Here is a 13,952-nt window from a genome sequence, read left to right as displayed (position 1 = left end):
ATTTGTCTATTTTTGTATGCTATAAAAACCAAATACAGAGAGAGACTGAGAGCTGTTGACGAAGAGCTACGTGTGTGTCTTTCTTCGATTCCAGCCAGAATATCAGCTTTGTGTTCAGCCAAACAGGCCCAGGTTTCGCACTGAATAAAGTATTTTATAATTTTTCACTATTCTGTTTACTTAATATTTCATAATAAAGTAATTATAAAATACTTTCTTTGTGTTTATTTGATTCCTATTCAAGAGAATTACTTTATATATAGTCAATATAGGCACAGAGTTAAATTTTTTAACATTTTCTAATGGTGGTGTGCCTCGTGATTTTTTTCATGAAACAAGTGTGCCTTTGCCCAAAAAAGGTTGAAAAACACTGCTTTAGAGCATGTTGAATCAGACTCCAAAGTGATGTTAAGATCTTTACTCATTTGGCATAAAAATTGAGTAAAGGACACCGAAGCAGAAGACGGGAGATCCCGTTGAGTCGAAGGCAACCGGGAACCCCTCGAAGTACCTGTCATGGCAGAGAAAAAGGGTGAAGCCTCTCTGGAATATTGATACTTGAGAGCTGAATCCATAGGCAAAAAAGAACCAGCTGGTGATGAAAAATCACAGGAGAATGACTCGATTGACGAGAATGGCTCTGCCACAGATTTCCTCGAGAAGGAAGCTGGTTGCCTCGAGGATTGTCTATGCCTCGAGAAATGAGGTCTGTCTTGAGAAGAGGACCGGGCCCTCAATGAATACCTCAACAGATTGTGTGGAGATGAACTGTGCCTCAGAGAACAAGGTAGTGATCTCAAATGCAGCCTCGATGAGGAATGTCAAGGAGTCCTCGCCCTGTACCTCAAAGAAGGCAATGCCTTAAGCTTAGAGGTAGGGCTGGAAGTTGGAGATTGAAGTCGAGATACTGATAAGGACTCAGCTCCTTTGCAGATGTATCTCGAGACATTCGCAAAAACTCAACTCCTTGCAAAGAGTGTATAGAATGATCTTGAAGCACTCTCAAGAACTCGACTCCTTGTATAAAGTGTATCGTCTTTTCTGGAGGCACTCTCAAGGACTCGACACCCTGAATAGAGTGTGTTGTTGTTTCTCGAGGCACTCTCAAGAACTCGAATCCTTGTATGACTGCAGAGTACTCAGGCTGGCCTGCAGGAAACGGGGTCGAGGCAGGAGTTAACTTGGCAAGCATGTTTCCAAACTCCTGATGCAGAATAACTTCCAACATGCTCTGCAAAGCCGACACCAAGACCACTAGAGCTGGTACAATTGGTGTGGCTATGGACTCCGAGGATGACAACCTCAAGGAACAGTGTTGTCTCGATTTTGAGACACATGTCCTAGAGTTCCTCGGACCCACCAGTTCTAGAGGTGGCATGTACATAGGGGTAGGCTTAGCTATCGTATTTGATGAAGACACCAAACATAATGGCGCCCCAGGGGAAGAATCAGCTGCCCCCCCCCCCCCCCCCGAAGACAAAGACTTCCCCATCGAGGAAGGTTTGATCGAGGTCAAGGTTGAAGGTTTTGACCCAGAAGAAAACTTTGTTGAAGTCGAGGTCAGGGCAGGAATGGGGTTCAAGGCCTTAGGCAAAGGCCAATCCATTACCCTGAAGATTATTTGAATCTGGACTTGACGACGTTGAAGGGCACAATTGGCAAGTGTAGCTCAGCAGGTTCCCAACTCCAAACATGAGCAGGCTACACTTCTTGAAGCCTGTGACCGGCCGGGACATAGAATAAAACACGGTCACGGCAAAATCGAAGCCCGTAGGCTGAAGCCGCGAAGTAGGCCCCGCTGTGACACGGTAAAAAAAACAACTTTTTTTTTTTTTAAATGAAACACTCAAATAAATACAGTGACCCTGTAAAGAAAAATGAAAAGCCACAGTGAGAGAAAGCACGAGTAGAACTAAGTCCAGTGCAGAACGTCAAAACGACTTCTCGGCTCCGCGGAAAACTGAGAACTGAGGAGACGCGCACCCTGTCGGGCGGGAAGGCACTCGCGCATGCGCGGTGCGGCAGTCGCGAACTTTCTAAAGTTTTACAAGCAAGTCTGCTTGCGAGGCTGTCCGCATCGGGGCTCCATGGATGACATCACCCACATGTGAGAATATGCTGCCTGCTTATCCTAGGATAAAATACCTATTGCTCCTGAAGATACCCACCTTGAGCTACTACTGAAAAAGGCATAAGCTAAATTTTAAATCACTTCTGTCTTTCATTTTGCTACGCTTGCAACTCACAGTCTAGAATTGTATGCTGATATGCTCAGTGCTAAGGAAAGAAGAAAAATAATTTCTGCAAATGTGACAACCCTTGCTGTCCAAAGGAGCAGTGGAGAGTGTACGTGTGAAGGAGACTTCACTCCAGGCCTTGGCTATCACCATGCAGTCTGAGATGCAGGATATAGAAGATGTAAAACAGCAGATTAAAAAATATGATTGTATCTGGGAAAGCATGACTAAAGTTTCGTGACTTTAGTCATGTTTTCCCAGAGATGGTCATATATGTCTTCTAGTAAAGCCATACCTGATGAATAGCAGTAAAATTGAGGAGGATCAACCAGCATCATTTCACCAGTTGAAGATTTGAATGATTCCGGAGATGCATGCTGCTCTTTTATCTTCAGAGTGGTGCTGGACGAAGAGGAGGAAGATGGGGACAGACCCAGCCCTACAAACCGCCCTTTTTTGCCACACAGCACACAGTCTGCAGGTGTGGCAGCTGGCCCGCGAGGAAGCTGCACTTCTTCTCTACTGTAATTTCTTACAGCCCCACTGTGATGCATGGAACGTTCTCGCTGCCAGACATAATGAGCTGGAGCTATGGCCATTACCTATACCAACAAATAATATTTGATGGAACCAGGTCAAAAATGAAAAACAAATCTTGCTAACATAGGTTTCCTTAGCATCTGCAACAGACCCAGGACTTGTGGATTATGCCCTTCTACCAGCAGGTAGAAATGGAAGACTCAAAATTGAGATGTGCCAGTGAGCAGCTCTCCTCATTCATAAGAACATATGAACATAAGTAATGCTATACTGGGACAGATCAAAGGTCCATCAAGTCAGTATGCTGCTTCCAACAGTTGCCAATTAAGATCACAAGTACCTGGCAAGATCCCAATAAGAGTAAAAACAGATTTTATGCTGTTTATCCCAAAAATAAGCAGTGGATTTTCCTGAGTTTATCTTAATAATTGTTAGACTTTTCTTTTAGGAACTTGTTCAAACCTTTTCCAAATACTGCTAACTGCTTTTACCACATTCTCTGTCAATTCCTGAGTTTAATTATACATTGAAACCCCCCCCCCAATTCTGTATATGGTGCCTTAAGTTGTGCGCGCAAATCGGTGTGCAGACAATTTGCATGCATAACTTAATTGATCTCTAATCAGTGCCAAAAATTAACACTAATTAAAAAGTAACACACACAACTTGGAAAGTATGATTCTATAAAAAGAATGCACCAGTGTGCAAATTTGAAAAGGAAGCATGGCTAGGGACAGATCATGGATATTCATAAAAGTTATGGGCTTTGTTATAGAAAATGCCCGATCAGTGTAAAACTTAGGCATAGGAATTTAGGCCCGGTTTTAGCTAGCCTAAATGAGCACTCCAAAAAGTTATATGATGCACTGGTACTTAGCATGATTCTATAAAAGGTACACGTACCTTGTAGAATTGCACTATTCTAGTCAGTGCCAATTTTTTACGCACCATATATAGAATTAGATCCCGAGTGAAGAAATATTTTCTCCAATTTGTTTTAAATGTATTACCTAGTAGCTTTATTGTGTGCACCCCAGTCCTTGTATTTTTGGAAAGAATAAGTAATTTATATCTACCCGTTCCCCGTCACTCGCAATTTTATAGACCTCTTCTACGCCTTCATTAGCTCAGCAATTATTTAGGATTGTTAGGAAGTTGACAACCAAAACATCTAATGTAGAGTGCTTGAATATTTCTTGCAGTTCTTGTGCTGCTGCTTTTGATTAAAAAAAAAAAAAGTATGATATTCTTCTCTTTTGATGGTCTTCCACTTCCTAACGGACCAACAAATAATGATTGACTAATTTGGTCAAAATTTACAGAGATCTCAATAGACCAAATTAAACAGATATGAATTCTTTAAACAGTAAAAGGAAATTATGTACTTACCTGGTAAGCTTTTTCCCAGGAGATTGGTGAGACATTCTAGGGGGCTATAGGATTATTTCCCACTACTTGCATGATCTGCAGAAGAAATCCATTTCAGGTTTTTCACTCTGCCTCTAGTGTACTTCACAGGCTAGTTTAGCGCCTTCTAGCAGTCAGTACCCAAGCATAGACACACTCATCTGTGAAGTAGAGGCACCTGTAACAACAGGCTAAACTATTGTTATGCTCAAACAACTAAACAGTATCGTTAACCACTAACAGAGGTGTCAAAAGGAGTTCAGAACTACTCCCACAACAGGTTATACATATGTACAAACTCTTGTTAACCCCAAAGGGTTGACCAGTCTACAAGAAAAAGACTGGATAAGTAGGAGACTTAAATCTGAAATCTGAATCAGAAACAGGCACAGAAAGGACAGGATGGGGTGTCTAGAATGTCTCACTTATCTACTGGAAAAGAGCTTACTAGGGTAAGTACATAATCTCCTTTTCCAGTGCAACAGATGAGACATTCTAGATTATAGGGACATACAAAAGCAGTCCCCCAAGAAAGCTAGGGTGGTCTTGCTGTGCTGGCACTTAAGATCGAGGACGCAAAAGGTATAGTCCATTCTGGCAGCAATATCCACTCTGTAGAACTTGGCAAACGTGTGAAAAGAAGACCACGTTGCCATCCTGCAAATCTCCTCAGGAAAAACAGATCTATCTTCCATCTATGAAGAAGCTACCCTCCTGGCAGAAAGTGCCTTAACAGAAATAGGGGACAGTTGCCCCACAAGAATGTAAGTGGACTAAATGGTTCTATGGATCCACGTAGAGATCGCAGCCTTAATAGCAGGAGAACCACACATAATAAAATGAGCCACCACAAACAGGTGGTCAGAAAGCAAAACTCTTTAGAGACCTGCCAATAATGCAGGAACACCCTGCGCACGTCCAACTTCTTTAGCAGACGATCCTGAGATTGGAACCCATCAGCTGAACAACTGGGAAACACACTTCCGGATGGATATGGAAAGCCAAAACTACCTTCGTCAAAAAGGAAGGAACTGTCTGCTCTCAGGATTTTGGAGCAAAGGGTATTGACACAACAACGCCTGTCATTCTGAAACTCTCCAGTCCCAAGAGAGAGTGACCAGAAAAAAACAGTCTGGAGAACTAAATCCCAGAGATAAGCATCTCTCAGTGGTTCAAAAGGAGCTCTGGCAAAGCCAGACAGCACCATATTAAGATCCCAGACTGGGAATGGATTCTTAACGGTCGGCCAGACCCAAAGATATTTTTACAAAACCAAGCAACAGCCGGATGAAACTCCAAAGAGAACTTCGAATCCTGGATCTAGAATCGGAGAGACCGGGATCCACAGACACACCACCGTAAAGCCTTTATCCAGACCCGCTTGGAGAAAGTAACACCTGAGTTAAATAAGGGTCCATCCGTTCTTGGTAACTCCAGGTCTTCTACGCCTTAGCATAAGCCGACACCAAGGATGATTTGGTAGACCTAAGAAGCTTTAGCTATGACAAATTCCGAATAGCCTTGATGGGTCTGATTTTTTTTTTTAAGCTGCATGCTCAAGAGCTAAGCTGTAAGAGCAAAGCAACCCAGATCCTTCATGGCAAATGGGCCTGGGGAGAAGGTCAGGAAAGACACTCATGCGCAGACTGTATGCCATCCACAGCCACATCAGATCCACGTACCATGGCCTTCCATGCAAATCGTGTGCCACCAGAATGACGTGGCCGGGGTGAGTTGAAATCCTCAGAAGGACCCGGCCGAATAGCGGCCAAGGCGGAAAAATGGATAGAAGAACCTCCAGAGACCACAGTCATCAAGAGTATCAAGTCTCTCGCTTCCAAGCTGGATCTTGCTTTGCACCACAGCCGTGAGGTTGAGGCAGGGCTGCCCCCAGCGCTTCACGAGTGCCTACTGCGCTAGAGTCCACTCGCCCGGAATTCTAGACTGACGGCTGAGGAAGTCTGCTAGAACGTTGGCCACAGCATCCACATGTGCCACCGTCAGCAACAGGAAAAGACTTTCTGCCCAAAGGAAAAGAAGTCGAGCCTCCTGAGCCAAGGGAGAGTTCAAGTTTAATAAAATTTTGATTAATCGCTTAATCTTGATTCTAAGCGATGTACATAATAAAAATTGCAGTGTTGGGGAAACAAAACAATGCATGACAAAAACGAAGTCCTACGGGACTATTAACAAACTTGACAAAACTAAGAACAGAGGGAAAAGGAAAAGAACTACAAGTTATTTGACAGAAAGCGAGACATTCAGGGAGAAAACATAGGGGGGGGGGTGAAGTTAAAAAGCTTCAATAAAATAATAGAGTCAGAGTTCTTGGTTCCTCTCTGATAATTAAGAGACCACTGCCATCAATGATTGGCTACTTTTGTGGTGACGGAGTCCAACAGTCCTGAAAAGAACGACGACCATAGTGAGCCCTTTCCAGCCACAAAGGCTGGCAGCCGTGGTTACTACAGTCCAGGAGGCAAGGCTTAATGGAACACTCTGGCAGAGTGATTGAGGACAAAGCCACCAGGACATACCCACTCTGGCCTCCAGAGTCCATGGCAGACTCAGCTCTAAGACATCTTGGTGGGGCCCCAGTGAGAGAGGAAGCCATTCTGATGAGGGGGCATGTGTGCGTTCGTCCAGGGAACCACATCCAGCTTGGTAATCCTGGATCCCACAATCTGTAGGATGTCCCACGCCGAAGGGGCCACCATCTTCAATATCTCTGAAATCTGTGCCCAGAGCTTCTATTTTCGAGCCTTGGCCAGGTAAACATGGCCTGCTGCTGTATCGACTAGACCAGTGACTGCGTGGGCATCAGATGGCTCTTTTTTTTTTGGTAAGTTGACAATTCAGCCCAGGTCTTCCAGTACATGGAGCACTGTCGCTACCATAGTGCACCCCTTTTCCAAGGGTACTTTGAGAAACCAGGCAGCAAGATAAGGGTGAGCCTGCAACTCCTTTCTCCTCAGAGGAGCTGCTACTACCACCATCACTGTGGTAAAGGTCCGGGGTGTGGTCGCCAGCCCAAAGGACAGGGCCAAAAACTGACACATGAAACCGCAGAAACTTGCGGTGATCTGGAAAAATGGGAATGTGCAAATTTGCCTCCGTAAGATCCAGGGAGGCCAGAAATTCCCCCCGGAGCCATTGCTGGAAGGACTCACCACAGGGTCTCCATCCAGAACCGAGGAAGCTTGAGAGCCAGATGGCAGTGTTGCAAAATCAAAATCGGTCTGGAAACTGTTGGTCCTCTCTTAGGAATGATAAAATAAACAGTATCGAAAAGGAGCGACAGGGAGGAGCTTAACTAATATGGCAATCAGCTGAACGCGTTCCAGTCACTTACCTATGGTGAAATGAAAATCTAAGACCCGGGTGTATCCATCGGTACTCAGGGAGCGATAATTGCTTGGCCCGATGGATGCTTTCATTGAACGAGTGAGGGGAGTCTAGCAGCTGCCTCTGAGAGCTGTGAGGATGAGGAGGAAGAAGAACAGGCAGTCCAGAGATTGTCAGCTGCCTCAGTGAGTCAACTATCACTGCTGGAAGACCTGGAAACGGCAGGGAACTTACAAGAATCACCACGGAATAAATTATTACAAGAAGGCACTGTGGACCTCAAGGACTTGAGATTTAATTATATGGTAGCTCCCCTTCAGAAGCCTTCTGTGGTAGATTTAAACTCTATATGGGAAGCTATTTCCACTTTGCAGCTGTCCCTGGGAACTCAATTGCAAACACTTTCTTCTCCTTGCTCAGGGATTCTTTCTGAGACACTTACATTGCAACAAAAGGTGGACAAATTAGAAAATAAAATCTGTTGAACAAGAAAAGAAGTTGGATATTTTAGTAGCCAAAATCAGCTCCTTATAAAAGAAAAGGGTAATATCAACTTTAAGCTGGAAGTTCTGGAAAATAAAACAAGACAGAATTTAAGATTGATTAATTTTCCTAAATTAGCTACTATTTCAGTAGTAGATATGTTTAAACGATATCTTTTGTAGATCTTGAAAATCCCACAGAACTCATTTCCCCCATCTCAAAAATGTATTACATTCCCTTGGGAAAGAAGAAATCTCCAGAAGAACCCCAGGAACCAGCTATAGATGTTATGGACTTGACAAATTTGTTAGAGAAGTGAGATTCAGAACAAATTACTTTTGCCACACTGTTTGTTCAGTTTGCTCTAGATTCAGATAGAATGGTTGTTGAAGTTGTTTTTTAAATATTGTATAAAGATGTTTTGTTTCTGAAAAAAAAAATAAGAATGTATCCAGATGTATCCAAGTAACATACAAAAAAGGAAATAATTTTTGCTTTTGAGACCCCAGGTTTTAAAAATGGGTGCAACTTTTGTATTAAGGTTCCCATGCAAATGTCTTGTTAATTTTAAGGGAGTTAGATATATTTTCTTTAAGTCTGCACAATTGATGAGATTTATTTTAGGTGAGATCTGCAAGTACCCCTGTCAGTATTCAGGAATAAAGCTCTAAGTTAGTAGGTTGAGATCAATTCAGGTACCCATCTTTTTTTTTTTTTTCCTAATAAATGTTTGGGTAAACTATCTCCGATTTTGTTGAAACCCCTTCTCCAGTGATTGTGGACTAAATAAACAGTTGAAACAATGTTATTTTATTTTCCTAAAATTATTCCAAATATAAATTGACTTGTGGTGTAAACTGTTTATTTCAAATATGATTGTATTATCATAAAAAATGAAAATTCAATAAAGAATAAATATACAAAAACAAACAAAAAGAGTATCTGTCTGAACCCAAAGGTAAGCTTGCACCGGCTGTACTGCTTGAATATCCATCAAGCACTGAACTGCAGCCTGGAGAGAGTTCATTGTGGCTGGGCTCCTGACAGAAGACACAAACTAGTCTGACAGAGGCTGGGCAAAACCAGCTTGTAGCCCAACTGAATAAATTCCCTGACCCACTGGACTGTAATAATGTGCAGCCAGGCAGGCCGAAACTGCGAGAACCAAATCTCCTGTCTGCAAATGTGCCCCCAGCTTCCTGGCTTCATTGGGTCATACAGCCAAGTCAGGCAGGAAGGGTGGCAGTAGACAAAGCTCACCTGTAGCCTGGAATCCTGAGAAAATCTCTGTGAAGATGAAGAATTTTGCCTGTAGGCATGAAAATTTCATCAGGAGCCACGCAAGGGAGGATGCCCAGCACCCTTGGGCTATGCTCTACTATCTGGCAAGGTGATGGTCATTACCAAATTCATAAGGTCAACAAGATCCTTGCCATACAACAACTCCCCATGAAACGGTAGCCGTGCCAGTTTCCTAGGAGGTGGAATCACCAGCCCACTGCAGAACCCAGAGCATTTGGCGGGCCGAAATAGAATCTGGTGACACCTTTGCCAGCACCCGCTAAAGGTCATAGAAACCATCCGCCATGTAGTCCATCCCAGCCCACAAAAGCTGAGGAAAAGGCGTTCATAGCTGAGTTAGACAGACGTATGCCGCAAAGGACATAGGCACTGCAGCTCCAATGGCTAAATTACCAGTAGCTGGTTCAAAACTTTCCAGAGAGCCACATCCACCTGGCTATCTTTCAACACAACAGTCCTGTCACTAGGTAGAGAGGTGCGCCGGGTCAGCTAAGCCATCAGGGAATCTCCCTTCGCTGCCACAAAGCTGTGGACACTCCTGCGCCCGAGGATGCAAGCTGGACATAGCTCGGGCTTTCCATAAAGGACTCTCCTGAGAGTCAAACTGCTCCGGAATCATGAACTCATATCTGGATGCCAGGAAAAGTCGCAGATTGCAAACAAACGCTGCAGAGCCAGGGAGAAAAGCTAAAGAAATTAAAGGAGCGGGCTGGGTATCCACGCTCACTCTGCTAAAGAAGCAGAAATGAGATCTGGCAGCGCCTCAAACTTAAACAAGCGCTTGACAGTCGGATCATTTCCAGGATCCGGAGTCCCAAAGGGATCCGCGGATCCAGCACTCAAGTCCAGATTCCCAAATCTAGGAAGTACACCACTGTCCAAAAAGATCAGGGAGATCCGGAGCAGCCGCTGGGATCCCTGAAACAGTCTGGAAAGGAGGAACAGATGGCGGAGGCGCTTAGATACGTAGCAGGGGGAACAGAAAAGCACCCAGAAGCCGGATCCCTGGAGTAAAATATGGACCAGCAAAATCTCAAATTTTGAGAAGGTATCTGGACCCTGGGTATAGTCACCCTTAGATGACTTATACTTACTCTTCTTAGACTGCGGAGAGTCTGACTCGCGGTGGACAGACAAAGTCGCAGAACCAAGCCCCAAAAATAAATGTGGCCGCCCCAACGGGCTAGCTGTTTAATCACCTGCTTCTCTGAAGGGAAGGCTGAACAGTAGTTACCACCCCCTTGACTGCGCCACACGGCGCAGAATGATCTAAATGTGGCAATTTTGCACAAATTTGGTATTAATCAACACAAGGAGACCCTATGGTCTCCATTCCAGCAGTTTTCCTGGCAAAATTTTGAATTTTAAAAAAGCAGGGAAAAGTTGAAAAACAGATCATTAAAATTTCAAAATGGCCACCAGAATTTGCACCAAAAATGCTCCAAAAACATTTCTCAGACTTTAAAATTTACAAAAATAGGGGGGGGGGGGGGGCATGGCCATGCAGTGAGCAGGGAAGCTGTGTTTTTCCTGAGCTCCATAGCTCTCCCTCCTAACTGCTCATTTTGATCAATATTCTGCAACAGATTCCGACCCGTTTTTTGATTTCCTGGTGTTACCTGCTCATATGGACAAGTCTGTCCAAAAATACGGATCTGATATGGCCACGAAGGGTGGAAAAAAGGAAGGGACCCGCGGTAAGGCCCAGGCATCTGTGGATGGGAAAATGGTGGGCCTTGCCGAGGTGCTGAATGCAGTCAGCAATGTGTTGGTGGTGAAGATTACAGAGGCTGTGGTTCTGGCGCTTTGCTCGCGGCTGGACAAGGTGAACAATACTCTGTCCACTTTATCCACTATGGTGACTGAGTTTGCCTCCCGGGTGGCTGAGGTGGAAAATCGGGTGAGCTCCACGGAAGACTCCCTGACATGTGCAGGCGGAACTTGCCACGCTGCAGTGCAAACTTTCTACTTGTGAAGACAAGCTCGAGGACTTTGAAAACCGTTCTCGGCGGAACAATCTCCGCCTCATGGGTATCCCCGAGGTTGTGCCAGATGCTACTCTGGCTGCTGTTTTGGAGAAATGGCTCTTGGCCGAGCTCCTTCACACTTCCACCCTGGGTCCCTTGCGGATCGAGCGGGCTCATAGGCTGGGCAGGAAACAGGCCGGAGCAGCTCGCCCATGAATTATGATTCTGTGACTTCTTAATTTTGCTATTAAGGACCAGATCATGAAAACATATAGGCAGTGGAAAGACCTCAGCTTCCAGAATCAGAAGATTCTTATCTTTCAGGATTATTCTGCGCAGGTGGCCTCTCTTCGGCGAGGATTTTCGCCGATCTGCAAGCAGCTAGTGGAAAAGAACTTGCATTTCACCCTGCAGTTCCCGGCTAAGCTGAGGGTACTTTATAACGGCCAACCTTTTGTGTTTGACATGAGTGAGGAGGCCCAAGCTCAATTGCGACAGTGGTTTCCAGCCCCGGAGGTGCCTGCCTGACCTGTCATTATCTGTAGTGATTATTTTGCTGCTAGTCGGGATACCCTGGATCCTTTCCTATCTTTGACTTCCACTTTGCTGGTGAGTTCTTCAGTGCATCCGGAGCTTGTACATGGCTTGGTATCAGCTGTATTTTGGCTATATGACCGAGACTCTGTTTTGAGGCAAAGGACTTGTTGACTTATGTTCTTATAATGTTGATTCTATATGGCAGTTGTTTCTAAGGGTCTGGTTATTTGGGCAGGGGAGGGGGGGTTACAGGCATGTGGGTACCCCTGGATGGTATGGCTTGGTGGTTTGTGGAGAGTAAGAGTGAATGGGGGGATGGGATGGGGGGGTTGGGGTGGGTGGATCATGTGGCTGGGAGTGGATATGTTTATACTTTGTGTGAGTGTGTGTGGGATGAGTGTCTGTCAGGGTGAGGGCTGGGCTCTTGCAGCTGGGAAGCCTTTTCAATGGCAGTTCAGCATTCATTGCCACACTGCTGGAAATTTATCCTCCAAGCTGATCTTCGGTCTGCTAGTCAAACTCCTCTGTCTGACTATGCCTCCACCCCTGCGGACCACCGGATGAGCACCTGGACGGGCAGAGTCACAAAAACGCAGCCAGTGCGCTGTGGAATAGTGCTGCCCGATTCAGGAAAAAAAAATTTTGATTCAATTAAATTCAGCCTATTGAATCGATTTTTCGATTCGATTCGAATTGGGTGTTTTTTTCCAAACATCCTGGTGGATTTATTTTATAGCCTCTTCACCCCCTTTGCCCTCTCCTACCCACACTGGTCATGTGGTGTTAACAAAATAAACAAACAAAAAATACTTTTCTTCTCTGTTAAATCCTAGCTCACGTTTGCGGTCTAACACCAGCTCTGGCAAGATACACGTTTCAAATCTGACATATTGTAATCACAAAACAGAAAGTAAAATGATTTTTTTGTACCTTTTGCTGTCTGGTCATTATTCAAATCATGTTGGTCCCAAGCTCTGGTTGTCTTCTGATACCTCGCTTCTTTCTTCTTTCTCCGTGCTAATCATCCATCTTCCATCTGTGTCCTCCCCTTCCATTTCCATTCCTTTCCCCTGGTCTGGCATCTCTCTCCTCCCCCTCCCCATGCCCTGACATCTCTCCCTCCATGGTCTAGTATCGCCTTTCCTTTCCCTCCCTCCCATGGTCTTGGCATCTCTCTTTCCTCTCCTCTCCCTTCCTGGGCTTCCTTATCCCTCCTTCCCTCTCTCTCCCCAATTGGGTGCAGCAGCAGCTTTTCTCTTCCCCCTTCCCCTCTCACTCTCCTCATCCACTGTTCTTCCCCCTTCCCCCATCCACTCTCCTCCTCCACTGCTCTCCCCTCAGTCCTGCTGCAGCTTTCTCTCTTCCATTTTAAGTCCAGCAGCACTCTCATCTGTTCCCAATTCAGCAGCACCTCATCCTCTCACCTCCCTCCACCACTCAGCTCCAACAGTACCTCTCCCTCCCCTCCTCTCTACTTCCTTTTCCCCCATCAACTAGCTATAGCACCTCTCCTTTCCACCCCCAGGGCAAGCAGCACCTCTCCTCTCCGACTAGCAGGGCTCCTCTCCCTTCCCTTCTGACTAGAAGCACTACCTTACCCACTCACCTCCCAGGACTAGCAGCACCACTCCCTCCTCTCCTCGTCTCCTATCAGCACTCCTCCCTCTTGTCTCCCAGGTCCATCGGCACCACGCCACCCTCCCAATTAACAGGCTCTCACCGGCTTGTGGATTCCCCGGCTTGACTCGGCACAGCCTGAAGTTCTGTGTCTGACTCTGGCCAAAGAAAGTAAAAAAGAAAAAAAAGCCTGAAAAACCAGGTGATTTTTCAAACCTTCCCGGTAACACTATCCTGGATTAGCAGCTGCACCGCTCTCTCCTCCGTAGCTTTAGCAGGTCAATTCCCTTCTGCAGCCTCAGGGCCTCTGATAGGCCGTCCCGCCTATGATGATGCAACTTCCTTCTTCCTCGGAGGCGGGACGGCCTATCAGAGGCCCTGAGGCTGCAGAAGGGAATTGACCTGCTAAAGCTATGGAGGAGAGAGAGCGGTGCAGCTACTAATCCAGGATAGTGTTACCGGGAAGGTTTGAAAAATCACCTGGTTTTTCAGGCTTTTTTTTCTTTTTTACTTTCTT

The 13,952-nt window shown here is 45.4% G+C and overlaps 1 protein-coding gene across 2 annotated transcripts in view; it reads right to left on the bottom strand.

Moving 5' to 3' along the window:
• Positions 1–13,952, bottom strand: part of SPDYA (speedy/RINGO cell cycle regulator family member A) — a 182,092-nt gene that overhangs the window by 33,926 nt on the left and 134,214 nt on the right. For both annotated transcript variants that reach the window (XM_033935976.1, XM_033935974.1), the window contains exon 6: positions 2,533–2,839. In XM_033935976.1, coding sequence (XP_033791867.1) covers positions 2,533–2,839 — 307 coding nt within the window. The remainder of the gene's footprint in view (positions 1–2,532; positions 2,840–13,952) is intronic.

The sequence above is a fragment of the Geotrypetes seraphini genome, chromosome 3 (assembly GCF_902459505.1).
Source record: "Geotrypetes seraphini chromosome 3, aGeoSer1.1, whole genome shotgun sequence".
In the NCBI taxonomy this organism is placed as follows: domain Eukaryota; kingdom Metazoa; phylum Chordata; class Amphibia; order Gymnophiona; family Dermophiidae; genus Geotrypetes; species Geotrypetes seraphini.
The sequence above is the reverse complement of the archived record's forward strand: the minus strand, read 5'-3'. Positions and strand labels throughout refer to the sequence as shown.